The sequence below is a fragment of the Rhinoderma darwinii genome, chromosome 4, assembly GCF_050947455.1.
Source record: "Rhinoderma darwinii isolate aRhiDar2 chromosome 4, aRhiDar2.hap1, whole genome shotgun sequence".
Taxonomy (NCBI): Eukaryota; Metazoa; Chordata; class Amphibia; order Anura; family Rhinodermatidae; genus Rhinoderma; species Rhinoderma darwinii.
In genome coordinates, this window is record NC_134690.1 from 403753193 (window position 1) to 403774713 (window position 21521).

Genomic DNA, 21521 nt, shown 5'->3' on the forward strand with positions numbered 1-21521 from the left:
TGGGGGGGATGTGGGGGGGATATTGTCAATGTCACAGATGCAATTGTTGTTTAGAGGGATGCAGGAGTATTTTATGAGAATTGTGCCAGGCGTAGAGCAGTCGCCAGCGAGGGTATGGGGCGCTGCTAGTGAGGCGTCTGCTAGTGCGGCAGGGAGTGCGGTTGCTAATGAGGCGATTTCTGGTGCAGCTGCGGCAGTGATTGCGGGTGTTAGTGAAGTGGCGCCGGTTGTGGGTGCCGTAGTGGCTGTGGGAAAAGCAGTTGACGAGGCGGCTAGTACAGCTAAGAAGGTGGTGGAGGATGTGCGTTTGGCTGACGCCGCTAAAGGTGAGGTTTATGTGTGTTTTGAGGGCCCGCTGGGGGCACATTTGAAGGTGGAGATTAGGGAAAAGATATGGAAAGATGAATATGTTGAGATTTTTTCTTTGCTGCCGTTAGAGAAGTTTAATTTGGACCGGTGGAAACCGGATGAAAGTAAGAAGGAGGAGGAGGAGCGGCGGCGGTATCGTTTGATTCCACGGACTTTTGCGAATTGGCTGCAGGCCTTCGCTATCTTGGCTAGTGTGGTGGGTGAGAAGGCGCCGGAGAACTGTTCGGCGCTATTCTGTTATATGGATTCGGTAGGGGAGGCGTATCGTGTATACGGTGGTAATGCGTGGTTGCGGTATGACGAACAGTTTCGTCAGCGGAAGTCGGTGCGCCCGTCGTTGCGATGGGATCACAAGGATATCAGTTTATGGATGCGTCTGATGTCTGCGCCAAAACAGGGGCAGCAGCCCTTTCGTGATGCGGCCGGCGGTCAGGGGTCAGCAGCGGGTCGGTCAGGATCCTCAGGAAAGGGGTGTTGCTGGCAGTATAATGAGGGGCATTGCAAGTTCGGCCCAGATTGTAGGTACAAGCACGAGTGCTCCGGTTGCGGAGGCGCCCATGGTTTGTCCAGATGCTTCAAGAAGCATAAGGGCAGGCAGGGAGATGCTGAGCAGAAGAGGGGCGACGCCGGTGAGGGTGGAAAGGATGCTCCCGTTTTTAAGGGGCTATCCAAATAAGAAAGTGGCGGATTTGTTGTGGTTAGGATTTTCAGAAGGTTTTCGGATTCCTTGTACGTCGGTTGGACGTGACGGGGTAGTCCGTAATTTGTCGTCTGCTTTGGCGCGGCCTGATCTGGTTACGGATAAGCTGCTGAAGGAGGTGGCTTTGGGCCGCATGGCGGGGCCGTTTTCCTCCCCGCCTGTTCAGAATTTGCGTGTTTCCCCGTTAGGTTTGGTTCCAAAAAAGGAGGTGAATAAATTCCGCCTTATTCATCACTTGTCTTATCCGGAAGGCGAGTCGGTGAATGACGGCATTGATCCGGCCCTGTGCGCGGTCAGTTACACTAACTTTGATGCGGCGGTTGTTTGGGTTCGGAAATACGGGAAGGGCTCTCTGTTAGCGAAAACTGACATTGAGGCCGCTTTTCGTTTATTGCCGGTGCATCCGGATAGTTTTTGTTTGCTGGGATGTTATTGGCAGGAGGAATATTTTGTGGATTGTTGCCTCCCGATGGGCTGCTCCATTTCATGCGCTTATTTTGAGATGTTTAGCACGTTTTTGGAGTGGGTGGTCCGTCGGGAGGCGCAGGTGCAATCTGCCCTACATTATCTGGATGATTTCCTGTTTATCGGTCCGCCGGGTACCTATGTGTGTGCAGGATTGCTACACACTATGGAGAGAGTGGCAATGGATTTTGGGGTACCTTTGGCGCCTGAGAAAACTGAGGGACCCACGACGGTCATTAAGTTTTTGGGAATCATGATTGATTCAGATAACATGGAGTGTCGCTTGCCTGATGATAAGTTGCTGGAGATGAGAGAGTTGGTGGCGAGTGCGCTGCGCAGGAAGAAGATACAATTGCGGGACTTGCAATCCTTGTTGGGGCATTTGAATTTCGCTTGTAGGATTATGCCCATGGGGCGGGTGTTTTGCAGGCGGTTGGCGAATGCTACCGCAGGGGTGCATTCCCCTCATCATTTCATTAGGTTGTCGGCGGAGTTGAAAGCTGACTTGTTGGTGTGGGGGGAGTTTTTTCAGACCTATAATGGGCGGTCGGTGCTCATGTATCAGCCGGTGTCTAGTGTGGACTTGGAGCTGTATACTGATGCATCAGGTGCATGTGGATTTGGGGCTTATTTCCAGGGGCAGTGGTGTGCAGGAGTTTGGCCTGATACATGGCATGAATGTGGTTTTGTCCGTAACTTGGCTCTGCTGGAATTGTTCCCGATTGTGGTGGCTGCGGAGTTGTGGGGGGATTGTCTGCGGGACCGGAGAGTGCGTTTCGTATGTGACAATCTAGGTGTCGTTCAGGCTGTTAATGCGCAGACAGCTAATTCTCCGCCAGTCGTGCGACTATTGCGACATTTAGTTTTGAGAGGTCTGATGTTGAATGCGCATTTTGTGGCAGTGCATATTCCTGGGGTGCTGAATTCTGTGGCTGATTCCCTTTCTCGTCAACAGTGGGACAGGTTTCGTCTGCTGGCGCCGGGGGCGGAGTCTCATGGCCTGCCTTGTCCAGAGCATCTGTGGAAGGTGGTGTGACAATGGCGATGTCGCTTGTAGAAAGGTCGGTTAGTGCGGTCACGTGGCAGAGGTACAGTGCGGTGTGGCAAGTATGGGAGACGTTGTTGGAAAATGCGCAGGCAGGTATTGCAGATCGGCAGGCGTGTGTGCTGTATTTTATAGGAAATGCGTACAGTGAGGGGTCGTCTGCAGCAATGGTCGCTCGCAGTTTGTCGGCCTTGGCTTTTTGGTTTAAGAAGAAAGGTGAGGAGGACGTGACTAAGTCCTTTCTGGTGCGGCAGGCAATGAAGGGTTTCAGGAGGGGTTCCGCAGTTAGGGATCTCAGGAAGCCGGTGTCATTTGAGCTGTTGGTAGCGATTTGTGAATTGTTGAGGGAGGTTTGTGTTTCAGCATTTGAAGTGCGGCTATTTACACTGGCCTTTTCTTTGGCTTTCTTTGGGGCGTTCCGGATATCGGAGTTGGTGTCGGCCAGTAAGAGTGTGGCAGGGGGTTTATTGTATGCTGATGTGGATTTGGATGGCTCCTGCCTTTCTTGTTTGCTCCGTAGATCTAAGACAGATCAGGAGGGGAGAGGTTTTGTGGTGCGTTTGTATGAGTTACCAGGGTCGCGGGTGTGCCCGGTCCGCTGTTTTCGGGAGTTTGTTGCGGTGAGGCCTGAGGGCCCGGCATCCTTGTTGGTTCATGCAGACGGGCTGTCTCTGTCAAAATTCCAGTTTTCACAGGTGTTCAAAAAATGTATCCTGTTGTCCGGCAGAGGGGGAGCAGGTTTTAGCTCTCATTCCTTTAGAATTGGCGCAGCTACGGAAGCAGCTCGGTGGGGTTTATCCCCGGCGATGGTTAAGAAGATTGGTAGGTGGGAGTCAGACAGATACAGGTTGTATGTGCGGCCTCACTTGCTTTGAGGCGGTGGTGATAAGATGTGCTGGAGGTGGATATGGAGTAGTTACGTTGTTGTTTTGTGTTGTTTTAGGTGCAGGTCCCTGCTTGATTTGGATCATGGGGCACTCCTACGTACACTGGGGAGGTGTGCGTGCTGATGTTCGTCCGGCCGGACGGCAGTTGGGCATGGATCACGCAGAGGTGCAGGTCAGATGGTTGGGCCTGCGGGGCATGCTGTGGTGTAGGCTGTTACCAGAGGTACAATTTTATGCGGGATTGGACAGGGCGCCGGATATCTTAGTGGTGCACCTTGGCGGCAATGATTTGGGCATTCGGTCGTCCAGGGATTTAGTGAGGGATGTGAAGATTGACCTTTTGCGGTTGTGGTCGGCGTTCCCAGGAGTGGTTATTGTATGGTCTGATATTGTGGCTCGCAAGGTGTGGCGGCAGGCACGTTCCATACATAGCTTAAACAAAGCGCGAGCAAAGGTCAACAAGGTAGTTGGCAGGTTTGTGGCACGCAATGGCGGTGTTGTGGTGAGGCATAAGGAGTTGGAGGGTAGAGAGGTAGGTTTCCTCAGGGCGGATGGTGTTCATCTAAACGAGGTGGGTCTGGATATGTGGACCTTGGACATTAAGGAGGGCATGGAGAAAGCCCTGCAGTTGTGGAGGGACAATCATGTGTAAGGGGTCACACATGATTGTCGTGGCGGTAGGAGGAGGGGTCTTTGGAGGCACGGAATGAGAAGGAGAAGCAACAATGGAGATTGTTGCAAGAGAACTCGGGGCGTTTAACCCGGGATAGTATTGGAGGGGCTGGGGAGTGGTTACCCAGCTCATATATATTCCTGATGGGCAGGGTCCCCAGGAAGGGAGAGAGAGGTCTTGGACATGGTTGGTGCCCTCGGGTCAGGTGCAGAACGGCTGTAGGGTAAGGGGTCCAGACCTAATAAGGAAACGATGGAGTTTAATGATTGAAGTGCCTTCAAGGATCCTTTATCTGGAGTTGGGAAATAGAGCAGGATGTTATCATGGAGTTATGATGTGTTTATGGTTATGCTCTTTTTCAGAAAAAAGGTGTGTTTAATAAATGGCTGCTGTGGCCTTTACACCAAAATTCATGTGTGGTCTCTTATTGGGGTTTGGGGTGTAAGGTCGTAGATAGCGGAAGCATCAAACATACCTTAAGTCAAGTAAGCCCAGCGTAATGTAGGCGCAGCCGTAATGAAGCAAGCGCATGACTAGGTGTTTGGGAGTTCTAGGCTATTATGTATTAGGTATTATGTGTTAGGCTATATTTGTAGGGATGGGAGGGTTATGTGAAAGGGGGCATGGGGCAAAATGTATCTATATGTGGTGGGTGGAGAATAAAGTATATAAGTCCATGCGGGGAAGAGGCAGCCCTCTTTCCCGCTGGACAACAGGAGAAATTTTTGTCCCGCCCGCCCTCCCAGTATTTTCTCCTGTTTATGGGAATTTGTCGGTTGGGGTTTTGTTTTGTCACAGTAGCAATGGCGGTAGGAGGAGGGGTCTTTGGAGGCACGGAATGAGAAGGAGAAGCAACAATGGAGATTGTTGCAAGAGAACTCGGGGCGTTTAACCCGGGATAGTATTGGAGGGGCTGGGGAGTGGTTACCCAGCTCATATATATTCCTGATGGGCAGGGTCCCCAGGAAGGGAGAGAGAGGTCTTGGACATGGTTGGTGCCCTCGGGTCAGGTGCAGAACGGCTGTAGGGTAAGGGGTCCAGACCTAATAAGGAAACGATGGAGTTTAATGATTGAAGTGCCTTCAAGGATCCTTTATCTGGAGTTGGGAAATAGAGCAGGATGTTATCATGGAGTTATGATGTGTTTATGGTTATGCTCTTTTTCAGAAAAAAGGTGTGTTTAATAAATGGCTGCTGTGGCCTTTACACCAAAATTCATGTGTGGTCTCTTATTGGGGTTTGGGGTGTAAGGTCGTAGATAGCGGAAGCATCAAACATACCTTAAGTCATGACAGTATCACACTGTGCAGGGACACGTCCTCCTGACAAGGGGAATTGTCTATCAGTCCTGGACTGCAGAAAGACTTTTTGTGAAATACAAGGATTCCTATAATAAAAATGTCAGGAGAGGTGACAGATTCTCTATAAATCTAGTGACTCACAGGTGACGACGTCTCAGATTCTAGTAGTTTTTTTCCTCTTTTCTTCTCCATCCGGTCCAGCTCTCATGACGACTTCTCCCGGCCATGACTCATTTCTGCAGAATTTGCCACTCAGACGTCTCCTCACTTTTCCAACATTTCCACACCTATAAACGAAAATGAAGTTATTATGGTGCCACATACTGTACCCCTAAATATAATAGCACCAAACACTGCGTGCCTGAATATAATACCACACACTGTAAAACACCACATACACACAGCCCCCTGTACATAGTGCCACACACAGCCCCCTGTACATAGTGCCACACACAGCCCCTGTAGATATTACACACCCCCATAGATAGCGCCACATAGAGAACCCTGTAGATATTACACACCCCCATAGATATCGCCATACACAGCCCCCTCTATATATCACACATCCCCCCCATAGAGAGCGTTACACACAGCCCCCTATAGATAGTGCCATACAGCCCCCCTGTAGAGAGCGCCACACAGCCCTCCCCCTTGTAAATAGCACCAAAAAGCCCCCCCTATAAAGAGCGCCACACACATACCACTGTGGATAGCACTACACAGCCCCCCCCCCCCTTGTATATAGTGGCACACAGCGCTCCCCCTTGTATATAGTGGCACACAGCGCTCCCCCTTGTATATAGTGGCACACAGCGCTCCCCCTTGTATATAGTGCCACAAGGTTATGTACACATTTAAAAACTTTATATTATATATATATATATATATATATATATATATAAGTATGTGTGTGATTGATTGATTTCATTAAAAAATATTTTCACTTTTTGAGATACAGCTGCTTTGTATCCTGTATCCGTCAGGTCAGCAGGACTGACAGGATCAGTGACACGCAGGATCCACCTCAAATCTATCACATCTAAGATTATAATTTAGCGCAGGGCCCGTTTCACTGATCCCGTCAGTCCTGCTGACCTGACGGATACAGGATACAAAGCAGCTGTATCTCAAAAAGTGAAAATATTTTTTAATAAAACGGAATTACAAGTTGCACCAAACACACATTTTTATAAAAAATAAATAAAAACGACGTGATTTTTGCGACGTTTTTTCCGTAGACAATTGCTATTTTAGAATTTTTATTCATAAAGTTTGAAAATAATAGTAAAAAAATAAGCTTTTTTACGTTTCAGCTATTTTTTTTGGTAATAACGCAGTTTTACCCTAAAATAGACCTTTTATTTGTAATCGTCATTGTCTACCGTAAATTTTAATATATTACATGTCTATATTAGGGTAATTGGGTCAGCGCTAGCGTTACAACAATGTTTGGCGGGGGGGGGGGACGTTTTTATTTTGGGGTGGGTATTTTATGTGTATTTATTATTTCTTTTTTTTTTGCACTTTACTTTACTATTTTTTTATTACTATGGTCTGTCCCCCAAAGGTCAAAGAAGACCTTTGGGGAACTTTATATATATTTTTTCTTTATTTTACACCAGGTTTTTCCACTGTAACTGGAGCTGCACAGCAGGGAAATCATCCCTCTCATAGTGACGATTGTCACTAATAGGGCTGTGCTGGGTCTAGTTAGACCCAGCAACAGTCTGTCACTAACGGCACCCGGTGATCGTGTGACCAGTCACATGATCACCGGGAGGAATAGACAGCGCCGCTGCTGTCTCTATTCCTATACACAGCGTTCATTGAACGCTGTGTAAGAAGACATCGGAGAAGACAGAAGCAGCGAAAGCTGCTTCTATCTTCTCCTCAGGGTCCCCGGCAGTCACTGACAGCCGGAGACCCGACATTCAGCTGCCCGATCGCGCGGGCAGCAAGTTAAAACCCGAGCCGTAGAAAGTCTATGGCTCGGGTTTTAAGGACCCGTCCCTGACCGCTGGCCGTAAAAATACAGCCAGCGGTCGGGAACCAGTTGGGTAGGAGGATAAGCCTGCTGTACTGACCTCAGCGCCGGTGACCGCCCGGCTCTTCTCTTCTCTTGCAGCTTTGGAGTAACAGAACAGCCGTCCGTCGCTGTTCTGTTACTCAATGGCGCACTTGTCAGGGAGGCGTGTCCTACCCCTTTCCCGGCCAATTCCCTGCTCCTCCCCTCCTCATCTTCGGAAGTTAGCAGCGCTAGCGCGCTGAATAGGTTTGGAAGATGTGCGGTTCGGGCTGCCATGGGCCCCCTGGGAGCCTCGGGCCCCGGGCGGCCGCCCGAATCGCCCATATGATAATCCGCCACTGTATCTATCTATCTATCTATCTATCTATCTATCTATCTCATATCTATCTAATATCTATCTATCTATCTATCTATCTATCTATCTATCTATCTATCTATCTCATTATCTATCTATCTATCTATCTATCTATCTATCTATCTATCTATCTATCTATCTATCTATCTATCTATCTATCCAGTATCTATCTATCTCATTATCTATCTATCTATCTATCTATCTATCTATCTATCTATCTATCTATCTATCTATCTATCCAGTATCTATCTATCTATCTATCTATCTATCTATCTATCTATCTATCTATCTATCTATCTATCTATCTATCTATCTATCTATCTATCTATCTATCTATCTCATATCTATCTATCTATCTATCTATCTATCTATCTATCTATCTATCTATCTATCTATCTATCTATCTATCTATCTATCTATCTATCTATCTCATATCTATCTATCTATCTATCTATCTATCTCATATCTATCTAATATCTATCTATCTATCTATCTATCTCATATCCATCTAATATCTATCTATCTATCTATCTATCTATCTATCTATCTATCTATCTATCTATCTATCTATCTATCTATCTATCTATCTATCTATCTATCTATCTCATTATCTATCTATCTCATTATCTATCTATCTATCTATCTATCTATCTATCTATCTATCTATCTATCTATCTATCTATCTATCTATCTATCTATCTATCTATCTATCTATCTATCTATCTATCTATCTATCTCATATCTATCTATCTATCATCTATCTATCTATCTATCTATCTATCTATCTATCTATCTATCTCATATCTATCTATCTATCTATCTATCTATCTATCTATCTATCTATCTATCTATCTATCTATCTATCTATCTATCTATCTATCTATCTATCTCATATCTATCTATCTCATTATCTATCTATCTCATTATCTATCTATCTATCTATCTATCTATCTATCTATCTATCTATCTATCTATCTATCTATCTATCTATCTATCTATCGATCGATCTATCTATCTATCTATCTCATATCTATCTATCTCATATCTATCTATCTATCTATCTATCTATCTATCTATCTATCTATCTATCTATCTATCTATCTATCTATCTCATATCTATCTCATATCTATCTATCTATCTATCTATCTATCTATCTATCTATCTATCTATCTATCTATCTATCTATCTATCTATCTATCTATCTATCTCATATCTATCATCTATCTATCTATCTATCTATCTATCTATCTATCTATCTATCTATCTATCTATCTATCTATCTATCTATCTCATATCTATCTATCTATCTATCTATCTATCTATCTATCTATCTATCTATCTATCTATCTATCTATCTATCTATCTATCTATCTATCTATCTATCTATCTATCTATCTCATATCTATCTATCTATCTATCTATCTATCTATCTATCTATCTATCTATCTATCTATCTATCTATCTAATATCTATCTATCTATCTATCTATCTATCTATCTATCTATCTATCTATCTATCTATCTATCTATCTATCTATCTATCTATCTATCTCATATCTATCTATCTATCTATCTATCTATCTATCTATCTATCTATCTATCTATCTCATATCAATTCAATTCAATTCAAAGAAGCTTTATTGGCAGGACCAAATACATATTAGCATTGCCAAAGCAAGTAAGAAGTAAGGGAATGAGGGATAGGGACTGAGGGCTTGGGGATAGGGACACATCTAGGGTCGGGGTTATACAAGTCCATGGCATATCATGTCTCTCTGTTTATGGCATGCAGTGACATATTGTGCCGCTGTGCCCACTGTGGTTTCCTCTTCACCCAGCAGGATGTAGAGTTTCTCTTCCTCTTCCATGGAGCTGAAGTCCGGTAAGAGATCAGAGAGTCTCCTGAAGTGAGTGTCCCTCACTGCTGAGTATTTGGAGCAGTGTAGCAGGAAGTGGGCCTCATCCTCCACGGCCTCCTGGTCGCACTGTTGGCACAGTCGGCTCTCCCTGGGCTTGTAGGTCTGTCTGTGGCGCCCGGATTCGATGAGCAGGTTGTGGGCGCTCAGTCTGTAGCGGCTCAGGATCTGTCTGTCTCTGTGGTTTGGCAGTTTCTCCAGATATGGCGCCAGTTTATATTCCCGCTGTAGACTCCGGTATATTGTCAGTTTCTGGGATGTCTTTATGTCGTTCCTCCAGTCACTGATATATTCCTCTTGGCCTTTGTTTATTGTCTTCTTGATTTCGGCTTTTGTGAGGCCGCGCTGGGTGACATTTTCTTCAGGCCGGGTCAGGGTGAGATGTTCTGGGGGGCCTGGTTTACCTGGGACCCCTTGGTGTAGCAGGGCTTTATGGTGATAGGAACTTTGCCTGCTGCTGTGTAGATGGGCCCAGAATGATAGCGCCCTCTTCTGGATTGTGAGGTGTAGTGGGAATCTGCCCAGTTCTGCCCGACAGGCACTATTTGAGGTGCTCCGATGGACTTGGAGAAGGTGTTTGCAGAATTCTAGGTGGAAGATTTCTGTTGGGCTGGAATCCCACCTTGACCAGTCTGGGTATGTGTCGGGACCCCAGACTTCACTGGCATACAGGAGGATTGGGGAGATGATGGAGTCAAAGATTTTCAGCCAGACCGTCACTGGTGGTTTGAGATGATAGAGTTTTCTTCTGATGGCATAGAAGGTTTTGCACGCCTTGTCTTTCAGTATCTCTATGGCTTGTTTAAAGCTTCCTGATTGGTTGATTTCTAGGCCCAGGTAAGTGTACCTGTCGGTCGCTGTGATTGTGGCGTTATTTAGTGTGAAGGTCGGGTGCCTGGGGGATTTTGAGTTTTTCTTCTGGAACACCATGATGTTGGTTTTCTTTGCATTGATGGGTAGTGCCCACGTGGAGCTGAATTTTTCTAGGATTTGCAGGTTGTCTTGGAGACCTTTCTCGGTTGGTGATAGTAACAGAAGGTCATCTGCATACAACAGGAATTTCACCTGGGTGTCATGGAGGGCGAGACCTGGTGCTGAGGAGGATTCCAGAGCTGTGGCCAGTTCATTGATGTAGATGTTGAAGAGCGTTGGACTGAGGCTGCAGCCTTGTCTGACTCCTCGGCTCTGCTGGAAATCAGCCGTTCTTCTCCCGTTCACCTTCACGCTGCATCTGTTCTCTGTGTAGGAGCTTCTGATGACGTCATAGGTTTTACCTCCTATTCCGCTCTCCAGCAGTTTCAGGAATAGGCCCGGGTGCCACACTGAGTCAAAGGCCTTCTTAAAGTCCACAAAACAGGCGTAAATCTTCCCATGCTTTGTATTGTGGACGTGGCTCTTGATGAGGCTGCGCAGGGTGTAGATGTGGTCAGTGGTGCGGTGGTTTGGCATGAACCCAGCTTGGCTTTGGTGGAGGACATTGTGCTGGGTGAGGAAGCTGAGGATTCTCTTATTCAGGATGCTGCTGAACAGTTTCCCCAGGTTGCTGCTGACACATATCCCTCGGTAGTTGGCCGGGTCGTACCTGTCCCCACTCTTGTGGATTGGTGTTATAAGGCCTTGGTTCCAGATTTGCGGGAAGTAGCCGGCACTCAGCACCATATTAAATAGTTTGACTATTGCGGCCTGTATTTCTGGCGGGCTGTGTTTTATCATTTCTGGTGAGATTCTGTCTAGGCCGCTGGATTTTTTACACCTTATGTCTGAGGTTCTCTCTGTTACTTCTTGCAGTGTTATTGGTGCGTCCAGGGGGTTTTGAGAATCTTTAAGTGTTTCCTCCATCGCCTTCAGTTTTGATATTATTTGTTTTTGTTCTTGGCTTTGTTCTTCTTTCGGGATATCTTTGTAGAGGTCCCTGAAATATTGGAGCCAGATGTTGCCATTTTGAATATGAAGGTTGTTTTTCTTGCAATTTTTGCCCATGTGTTTCCATAATTCCCAGAACGAGTTGTCATGGAGGGCGTCTTGGAGTTGGGTAAGTTTGGTGGAGATGTGCCTTTGTTTTTTCTTTCGGAGGATGGTCTTGTATTGCCTCTGTATGTTGCTGTAGGCCTCCTTCAGACCGGTGTTGTTTGGGTCTCGGTGCTTCTTATTTGAGGCATTTCTTAGGGTCTTCCGTACTTCTTTGCACTCACGGTCAAACCAACCGTTAGGATGTATTTCTTGTGGCCTCTTGTAGTCACATCTTTTCAGGTCAGACTTCTCTGCCATGGTATAGAATATATTATTGAGGTCATTTACGGCCTGATTGACCCCTCCTGGGCTTGTCTCATACACCTTGTTGTAGAGGTTGTGAAGCATCTCCTGCACTTCTGGTCTGTTCATTGTCTCTTTATATTTTATAGTTGACGTTTTGGACCATTTATAAGATGGGGGCAGGTTGAAGAGGCCGGTTTGATGTGGTTTTTGTGCAGATGGTTTGGTTGTGGATTTGATGTATAGAAGTAATTGGTTGTGATCTGACAGGTGCGTTTGTGGAGTGACTATGAGTGCCCCAATGTTTGCGGGGTCCATGTCCGTGATGGCATAGTCTACTACACTGCTGCCTACATGGGAGTTTAGTGTATACCTTCCTAAAGAGTCTCCCTTGGTGCGGCCATTCAGTATGTGGAGTCCTAAGCTTCGACATAGATTCAGTAGTTTTTTCCCGCTTTTGTTGACGGTGCTGTCATAGCTGTTTCTCTCTTTCTGTAGGGAGTTATGACAGTCGGCCTCTGCTCCAAAGATGAAGATATTTCCATCATTGGTCAGGTAGTCTTTATCTCTCCCCGTTCTTGCATTGAGGTCTCCGTAGATGAGAACGCTGCCCAGGGTCTATCATCTATCTATCTATCTATCTATCTATCTATCTATCTATCTATCTATCTATCTATCTATCTATCTATCTATCTATCTATCATCTATCTATCTATCTATCTATCTATCTATCTATCTATCTATCTATCTATCTATCTATCTATCTATCTATCTCATATCTATCTAATATCTATCTATCTCATATCTATCTATCAATCTAATATCTATCTATCTATCTATCTATCTATCTATCTATCTATCTATCTATCTATCTATCTATCTATCTATCTATCTATCTATCTATCTATCTATCTCATATCTATCTATCTATCTATCTATCTCATATCTATCTATCTATCTATCTCATATCTATCTATCTATCTATCTATCTATCTATCTATCTATCTATCTATCTATCTATCTATCTATCTATCTATCTATCTATCTATCTATCTATCTATCTCATATCTATCTATCTCATATCTATCTATCTATCTATCTATCTATCTCATATCTATCTATCTATCTATCTATCTATCTATCTATCTATCTATCTATCTATCTATCTATCTATCTATCTATCTATCTATCTATCTATCTATCTATCTCATATCCTATCTATCTATCTATCTATCTATCTATCTATCTATCTATCTATCTATCTATCTATCTATCTATCTATCTATCTATCTATCTATCTATCTATCTCATATCTATCTATCTATCTATCTATCTATCTATCTATCTATCTATCTATCTATCTATCTATCTATCTATCTCATATCTATCTATCTATCTATCTATCTATCTATCTATCTATCTATCTATCTATCTATCTATCTATCTATCTATCTATCTATCTATCTATCTATCTCATATCTATCTATCAATCTAATATCTATCTATCTATCTATCTATCTATCTATCTATCTATCTATCTATCTCATATCTATCTATCTATCTATCTATCTATCTATCTCATATCTATCTATCTATCTATCTATCTATCTATCTATCTATCTATCTATCTATCTATCTATCTATCTATCTATCTCATATCTATCTATCTATCTATCTATCTATCTATCTATCTATCTATCTATCTATCTATCTATCTATCTATCTATCTCATATCTATCTATCAATCTAATATCTATCTATCTATCTATCTATCTATCTATCTATCTATCTATCTATCTATCTATCTATCTATCTATCTATCTATCTATCTATCTATCTATCTATCTATCTCATATCTATCTATCTATCTCATATCTATCTATCTATCTATCTATCTATCTATCTATCTATCTATCTATCTATCTATCTATCTATCTATCTATCTATCTATCTATCTATCTATCTATCTAATATCTATCTATCTATCTATCTATCTATCTATCTATCTATCTATCTATCTATCTATCTATCTATCTATCTATCTATCTATCTCATATCTATCTATCTATCTATCTATCTATCTATCTATCTATCTATCTATCTATCTATCTATCTATCTAGCTATCTATATCTCTATCTCTCTCTCTATCTCTCTATCTATCTATCTATCTATCTATCTATCTATCTATCTATCTATCTATCTATCTATCTATCTATCTATCTCATATCTATCTATCTATCTTTCTATCTATCTATCTATCTATCTATCTATCTATCTATCTATCTATCTATCTATCTATCTCATATCTATCTATCTATCTATCTATCTCATATCTATCTATCTATCTATCTATCTCATATCTATCTATCTATCTATCTATCTATCTATCTATCTATCTATCTATCTATCTATCTATCTATCTATCTATCTATCTATCTATCTATCTATCTATCTATCTATCTATCTATCTATCTATCTCTCATATCTATCTATCTATCTATCTATCTATCTATCTATCTATCTATCTATCTATCTATCTATCTATCTATCTATCTATCTATCTATCTATCTATCTCATATCTATCTATCTATCTATCTCATATCTATCTATCTATCTATCTATCTATCTATCTATCTATCTATCTATCTATCTATCTATCTATCTATCTATCTATCTATCTATCTATCTATCTATCTATCTATCTATCTATCATCATTTTTCTACTCCTGATTTGTAAGTTCCAGATATTGAAGTCTATTGATGTGTAATAGAAACATCCACAGTAAGAAAACAAACCCTTCCCTAACAGATTACACAAGATTTGTAAAAATCTCTTTAATAAATAATCACAGAAGCCTGAACAGAAGGTCGAGGGAAGGGATTACAGCGATGTCTGAACACCACCAGAATCCATTCATCACACGCCGCACCTCTCAATGATAAAATTCTTCTTCTTTTCTTCTCATGTGTTTTGTGACTCTGTATCATGATTGCGGAAAACGGCTTAAAGGCTATGTCCAGGATTGAAAAAAACATGACTACCTTCTTCCAAAAACAATGCCACACCTGTCCACTGGTTACGTGTGGTATTGCAGCTCAGTCCCATTCACTTCAATTAAGCTGGGCTGCAATACCAGACACAACCCATGGACCAGTGTGGCGCTGTATTTGGATGAAAGAAACCATGTTTTTCCAATCTTGGACAAACCCTTAATTGCTGTTATTATCAGTGCTGAATTAGAAGGGGGACAAAAGTGGCACCTTCTCCAGGGCCACCACCACCTTGGGGACCACACCGGGTAAAATCACAATTGGAGGACCAATTGTACAGCAGATGTAAGAGGTGTGATGGTGCCCTCACCAAATTATTACGCTGACCCTGCCGTCACTTAGAGTTCCTCCAGACCTGTACCAAGAGACATTCTACCCCGAGAAACGATGCCGGGAATATTTCTCAAGCCAAAGATTAAATATTTAAAACCCGGCAATATCATTTGAGAGCAGGGCTTGGCGAAGACGAAAACGGTCAAAAGTCTGAATTTCCAAATAAAAAAAATAAAAAATGTTGTTAGTAAATTAGTAAATCTTTTATAACTTTATATGATTAATATTTTCCAAAAAGTATCGCACGAGAAATCTGATTTTGTAACAATTCTCTTATATTTGCCTCATTTAAATGAAGAAGTCAAGAAGTAAATGGATGAAGCTCCGGAGTCTTTCTATCTGCAAGGAAAAAAAAAATATGGATTTCGTGAAACATTTGGGGAGATTCATTAATTCTGTCCTAAATGTAGACAGGAAAATACTAGACCGGACGGGCAGAAACGGCGCCACATTTATTACAGTGGCGCACGCTGTATGATAAATTTGGCGCATCATGCTAGACACGTTAGACGCTTTTCTTTTCCTTATGCTCCCTCTTGCTACATCAATGTTTTGCTGCAAAAAAAATAAATGGTGCACGTCGGTAATAAATCTGACGCGTTTTACAACCTCTCTTAGCCACGCCCTTTTTTTTAAGATACTTTTAAAAAACGAAAGGTGAGAAAAGTGTCTAAGATAAATAATAAAATTGGCGTATGCCATGTGTGTCCCTTTTTTGGCATAATTTGTTTCGGAATTTTGGCGCATTTTGCTTAGTAAATATCCCCGTGTCTATAATATACATAAATAATATTGTTTTCCTCAAAAGAATTGAAACAACTTATTTATTTTTTTAATGGTAATGCAAAATATAATAAATGTTTTTGTCGTTATTTTTGTTTTTCATTTAAGGATGATCCCTGCTGCCAACAAAGCGTTTGTTGTGAATAACCTGGTGTCGGGTACGGCGTACGACCTGTGCGTCTTGGCCATTTGGGATGACACGGCAACAACTCTAACAGCCACCAACATTGTGGGATGTGCTCAGTTCTTCACCCAAGAGGACTATCAACAGTGCCAGTCCATGCACAGCCAGTTCTTAGGGGGCACTATGATTCTAGTTATTGGCGGCATCATAGTTGCTACATTGCTGGTCTTCATTGTTATCTTAATGGTAAGATATAAAATTTGCAACAATTCCCAGGCCAAGATGGCCAATGTCAGCAATGTCTATTCCCAAACTAATGGAGGAAATTCAGTGCAGAACGGGGTGCCACTACAAGTCAACCCCAAAGTGGTGGTGAGGAATGAACTAATGGAATTCAATTGCGGCTCCGCGCACAGTAGTGTCTCCTCCTCTTCTAGTTCGGTCAATAGTCCAGAGGGCGATGACTATAGTCTACGTAGTAATCAAAGCACTCTGTCCAATAAATGGAGACCTGTCTCCAGGTCTCGACATAACATTGATAAACTTATGGGAGCCTTTGCCTCCCTGGAGTTGAGGTGTCCAAAAAAGGAGGATACTGTAGACTCCAGGACTTCCACCACAGTCCACCTGTCCGACAAAGAGCCTTTGCTGGGCAACCAAGAGTCCAAAGTCCGTAGTCTCCTTATGTTACCTCTGGAAGGAAAGGCAAAACGTAGTCATTCTTTTGACATGGGGAACTTTTCCACATCTCAGTGTTGTAGTTACCCAAAAAAGATCACTAATATTTGGACTAGGAGAAGCCTCTCAGTTAATGGGATGCTTCTACAATATGATGATAGTGAACTTACAGGGAACACAACTAGAAGCACCTACGACAGCTCAGAATGGGTAATGGAGAGCACAGTGTAAATATGGTTCTTCTCCTTTAATGGCAATCTTGCTGTTTCCTATGGCAAGTCTAGTAGACAAGAAAATACCTTATGAATTGAGTAGGTCTCTGGAATCAGAGATGGGTGACACCAAAATCCACAGCAGGAGTTACCATGACACAAGTCGAGACAGTTGTGTTAAGCCCCGGCAGTGGTGGACTGTTCGGCAAAACAGACAAGAAGCACGTGTTATAATCTAAGTGCTCCTTACCATAGAGACCCAAGAAAAAGACGGCTGAAGAAGGAATTATCAGTCCTGTCTTTAAATTCAATCCTATGATGAAGAACCACGGAGGCATCGATGAAGTGATGACTATGAAGCCGCCAACCATCCAAAAACAACACCATACGTGGTCACCTCAAATTTTAGTTTCCTTTTTTTTTTTAAATTTATTTTTATTTTTTATTTTAATTTAACTCGGTTTGTTGGTTTCTTTACTTGTTATTGTCGTTGTTGTATTATTTTATAGAGTCTTTCAAATGTCCTGAATAAAGGGTAAAACATTATTATATTTTCAGACAAATAAAGTAAAAAATGATATAGACCATTTACATCTATTTTTTAGCAGCGTTTCTTTGGGTTAGGTGTTAAGAAGAGGCTGATTTTAAAAAAAAATTCTAAATCTATGAATCGGGATTAATTAAATTTTTGAAAATTAAAAAAATGTTAAATTTAAAAATTAGAGTTTAATTTGTGAATTTATTGGGAAGGTCTAATACAGTATGTATGTTCTTATTATTTTCCAAGTGTGATCATTTTTCTGGGGTGGAGGGACACACGTTGTTTAGAAAAAGGGCGTCCAAACTTTAGGAACTCAGTTGTTGCTGCTCTTACCTATGTACAACGCTTAGGATTATTCACATGGTGTGACTAGACCATCACTAGGTCATGGCTCAAGAGTCGGTAAAGGAATTTTTTTTTTCAAAAAGTTCTCTAAAAAGAAATATGTATTATTTTGACTACATATTAACCATTTGCTGGCTCTGGAGACCTGAATGTATGAAAGATGACCCTTACCATAAAGGTATTTTAGCAACAGCTGAAGATCTAAAGATTGTCCATCCATAAAACAATGAGTGAAGCCTTGTCATTCCCCTGAGGGTACTAGCTAACAAAATATATAGTGCTCAGAATTTAATAAGATATGACAAGATAAAAATTGTCATTCCAGATGTCAGCAACACAGTCAAGCGTATCGTCCGGGAGTAGCAGGATTTCATTGACGGCTTGCACTTCCTAGTTAAAAAATACCTGGAGAGTACCGACGTTTTACGAAGGACTAATATGGATTTTTGAGTCGACCACCACCATTCTCATTAATGACTTTCTTGTTGAGAAAAAAAAAGTACTTTCAGCCACCATGGACTTGGTTAGCTCTGTTTTCATTTTGTTTCTACGATTTCTCCGGTCATTGGCATTCTCGAGCATTTTTGTACAGAAAAAACAAAAAAAACTAAATCAACCTAACAAGGTGAATATAATGTATAATGGTTTTTTTTTTTATATCACAAAAGAAATGAGAGCTATATTGTGACCTGGCTGTGTACTTCTCTTGTATGGTCATGTTTCCTACTTGGAGTTTTAGAATCTGACATTCATGTGAAAAAGAAACATTTTTGCTACAAATTGTACAGTAAAAAATTCTGCAATGAAAATTGGGCTATTTTACTTACATAGAAGTGTTATTATTTTTGGAATATATGAAGAATACAGGGACAAGGGACACATAGGATTGTACAAACCAAGCTCATGTATGGGATTTACCACATTTTCTTAGATGTACAGGTACAAAAAGCAAATGATCTGCAAATTGATGGAGACACAAAAGACTTTGGTACAAAAGTGTAGATTACCACATATAACAAGACAAAAAGAAAAACAAAAATATATTACAAACCACTCAATATAAAGTTGGTAGGTCTGTCTAAAAGGTCTAATTTGATAGGAGGGGGTCCCACCACTGGGACTCTCCAGAGGTGGATCCAGAAGTCCTGTCAATATGTCATGTATATATATATATAATGGGATTAACCCTCTAATCATTTGCTGCAATATCATCTTCAGGAAGAAGTTGGGGTCAAAAATGCATTTCCATAATTTACTTAATTGAATTAATTGACATGCCACGTGTCACATGGTCAGTAGGGTGTGGGACAGTAATGGGGAATGGAAACGTAAAAATAATTTAAGTCTAAAGATAATGAACATATATACAGTCAACAAATTGGATTCTAATAGGAGAGAAGTTAATGGCCCATTTCACCAGAACACCCACTAAATGATGTAGAGAAAATCTGCTACTATTCCCAAAACTTTGCTTCAACTTTCTGCTACGGCAAGAGGTCTAGAGCCTTAAAGGAATGTTAGCCTTTAAAATCACTCCACAAAAATGGCTGCTTAATTTCTCTACATATATTTATAACGGTTGGAGCTACGCTTTTCTTGATAAAGTTCTGTCTGCTGCAACCACCACTAGAGGGAGCTCAAGAGCTCACTGCATACTGTCTATACATTGAACTTAATAATAACACAGTATGCAGTCTGCTCCTAAGCTCCACCTAGTGGTGACTGCAGATAGAATTGTAATATTAAAGGGGGTTTGTCCACTACTGGACAACTGATGAGCTAGGTCATTAGTATATGATCTGCGGGGTCCGACACCCACACCCCGCACCGATCAGCTGCTTTGGGCACAGGATTTTATTGCACAGTATGCAATGTACGGAGTTGGAAGCACGTGGCTCCGTACACTGCATAGCGGCCGGCCGTGCTGCAGAACTGCGGCTCTGATCCCATTCACTTGAATAGTACTGTAGATCGGCTGCTATTCCTTGACCGGAGCCAACTGATTCCGGCATGTACGTCCGGTGCCCGGAGTCAGCCGGAGCGGCTGATCGGTGCAGGGTCTGGGTGTCGGACCCCCACCAATCATATACTGATGACCTATCCTGTAGACAATCCCTTTAAACTTACAGCTCCCGAGCCTTAGAGGAGAATCTGTGAATGGACCCCCCCCCCCCCCCACACCTACCATGTGCCATTGATAATATTGGTATCATCATTTGTGGCAGAGGGGCTTTTGGGGCCGTATGCGACTGCTACCCATGTACCCCCTTTAACTTGACCTCTGATTGCATCCTGAGTTCAGTGGTCTCCTTGATGCTATTCAGAAGTTGATTGTGGCGGCCATAGTTGGGGGTCATGTGCATGAACAAGTGTAAATAAAGATGTCTTGTTATTGAATCTCCAGGCTGAGGAGGAAAATATTTTGACATTAAATGCATTAAATTTTCTGATGTGAATTGTAGACCGCTCAGGGTAGACCCCAATGTGTGTGGAGGAGGGATGGAGGGTTTACGTCAAGCGGACAGGGCACCTGCTGGTCATCGTGTTCACGTACATGGAATTGTATGATGTTATATAATGTTTTCCTGACCGCTAAGCAGCTCTATGAACTCTAAATCCACGTAGCAAAATGGAGTAGAAAAATAAAAACACTGAAAATATTGTAAAATAATCCTTTTAAATTTGCAGTCATTAAAACAAAATAATAATAATTAAAAAATTGTTAAAAAGAGTTGAAGTTTTTGCCATTTTTTTTAAATCAATTTTGTTAATATTTTTGGAATTAGCATGTGAGGATTGTTCACCATTAACTGGTTAATGAGCATGAAATTATATTTTAAAGTTTCTACTTAAAATAAAAATTGTGGTACCAACGGGGCGAGGAAATATGGGAATATCTGTTAATAGACTTAAAAATATCATATATATGACCCACTTGACAACCACCAGCCGGTACGCCCTGAAACTGAAATAAAAGTGCTCGTTTCTTACATGTGTAAAAAATAATTGTTTATGAACACATTTTTATTTTTTTTTATTTTTTTTTATTTAGTTTTAACAATCTGGTAATGTCAAGCAAATTTTTTTTAGCACAGTTACAAAATGCATGGAAATTTTTGGGAAAAGGCATTCATATAAATGACTAAAAATATATTTATAATTTATATTAATTATGGTTTAATATATAAAAATCTATAACTAAAATTGTAAATTGTTCCAAAATGTTTATTTTTTATTATTATTATTATTATTATTATTATTATTATTATTATTATTATTATTATTATTATTATTATTATTATTTTATTATTATTATTATTATTATTATTTTATTATTATTATTATTGTGCCTCAAGCCTTTAAATAATTAGTATAACAGCGATTCAGGTCGAAATTCTAACTATTCAATAATAATTTAAATTATTTAAATATAATTTTATTGAATCGGGAATTTGGCTCATC

The 21521-nt window shown here is 41.3% G+C and overlaps 1 protein-coding gene across 4 annotated transcripts in view; it reads left to right on the forward strand.

The window, feature by feature from the left end:
* LRFN2 (leucine rich repeat and fibronectin type III domain containing 2) overlaps positions 1-21147 on the forward strand; it is a 533652-nt gene extending 512505 nt beyond the window's left edge. For 3 of the 4 annotated variants that reach the window (XM_075863478.1, XM_075863479.1, XM_075863480.1), the window contains one exon: positions 16268-21147. In XM_075863478.1, the coding sequence (XP_075719593.1) occupies positions 16268-17192 (925 nt within the window). In that variant the 3' untranslated portion in view covers positions 17193-21147. The remainder of the gene's footprint in view (positions 1-16267) is intronic. The other variant, XM_075863481.1, reaches the window with a different exon arrangement.
* The last annotated feature ends 374 nt before the right edge of the window (positions 21148-21521 follow it).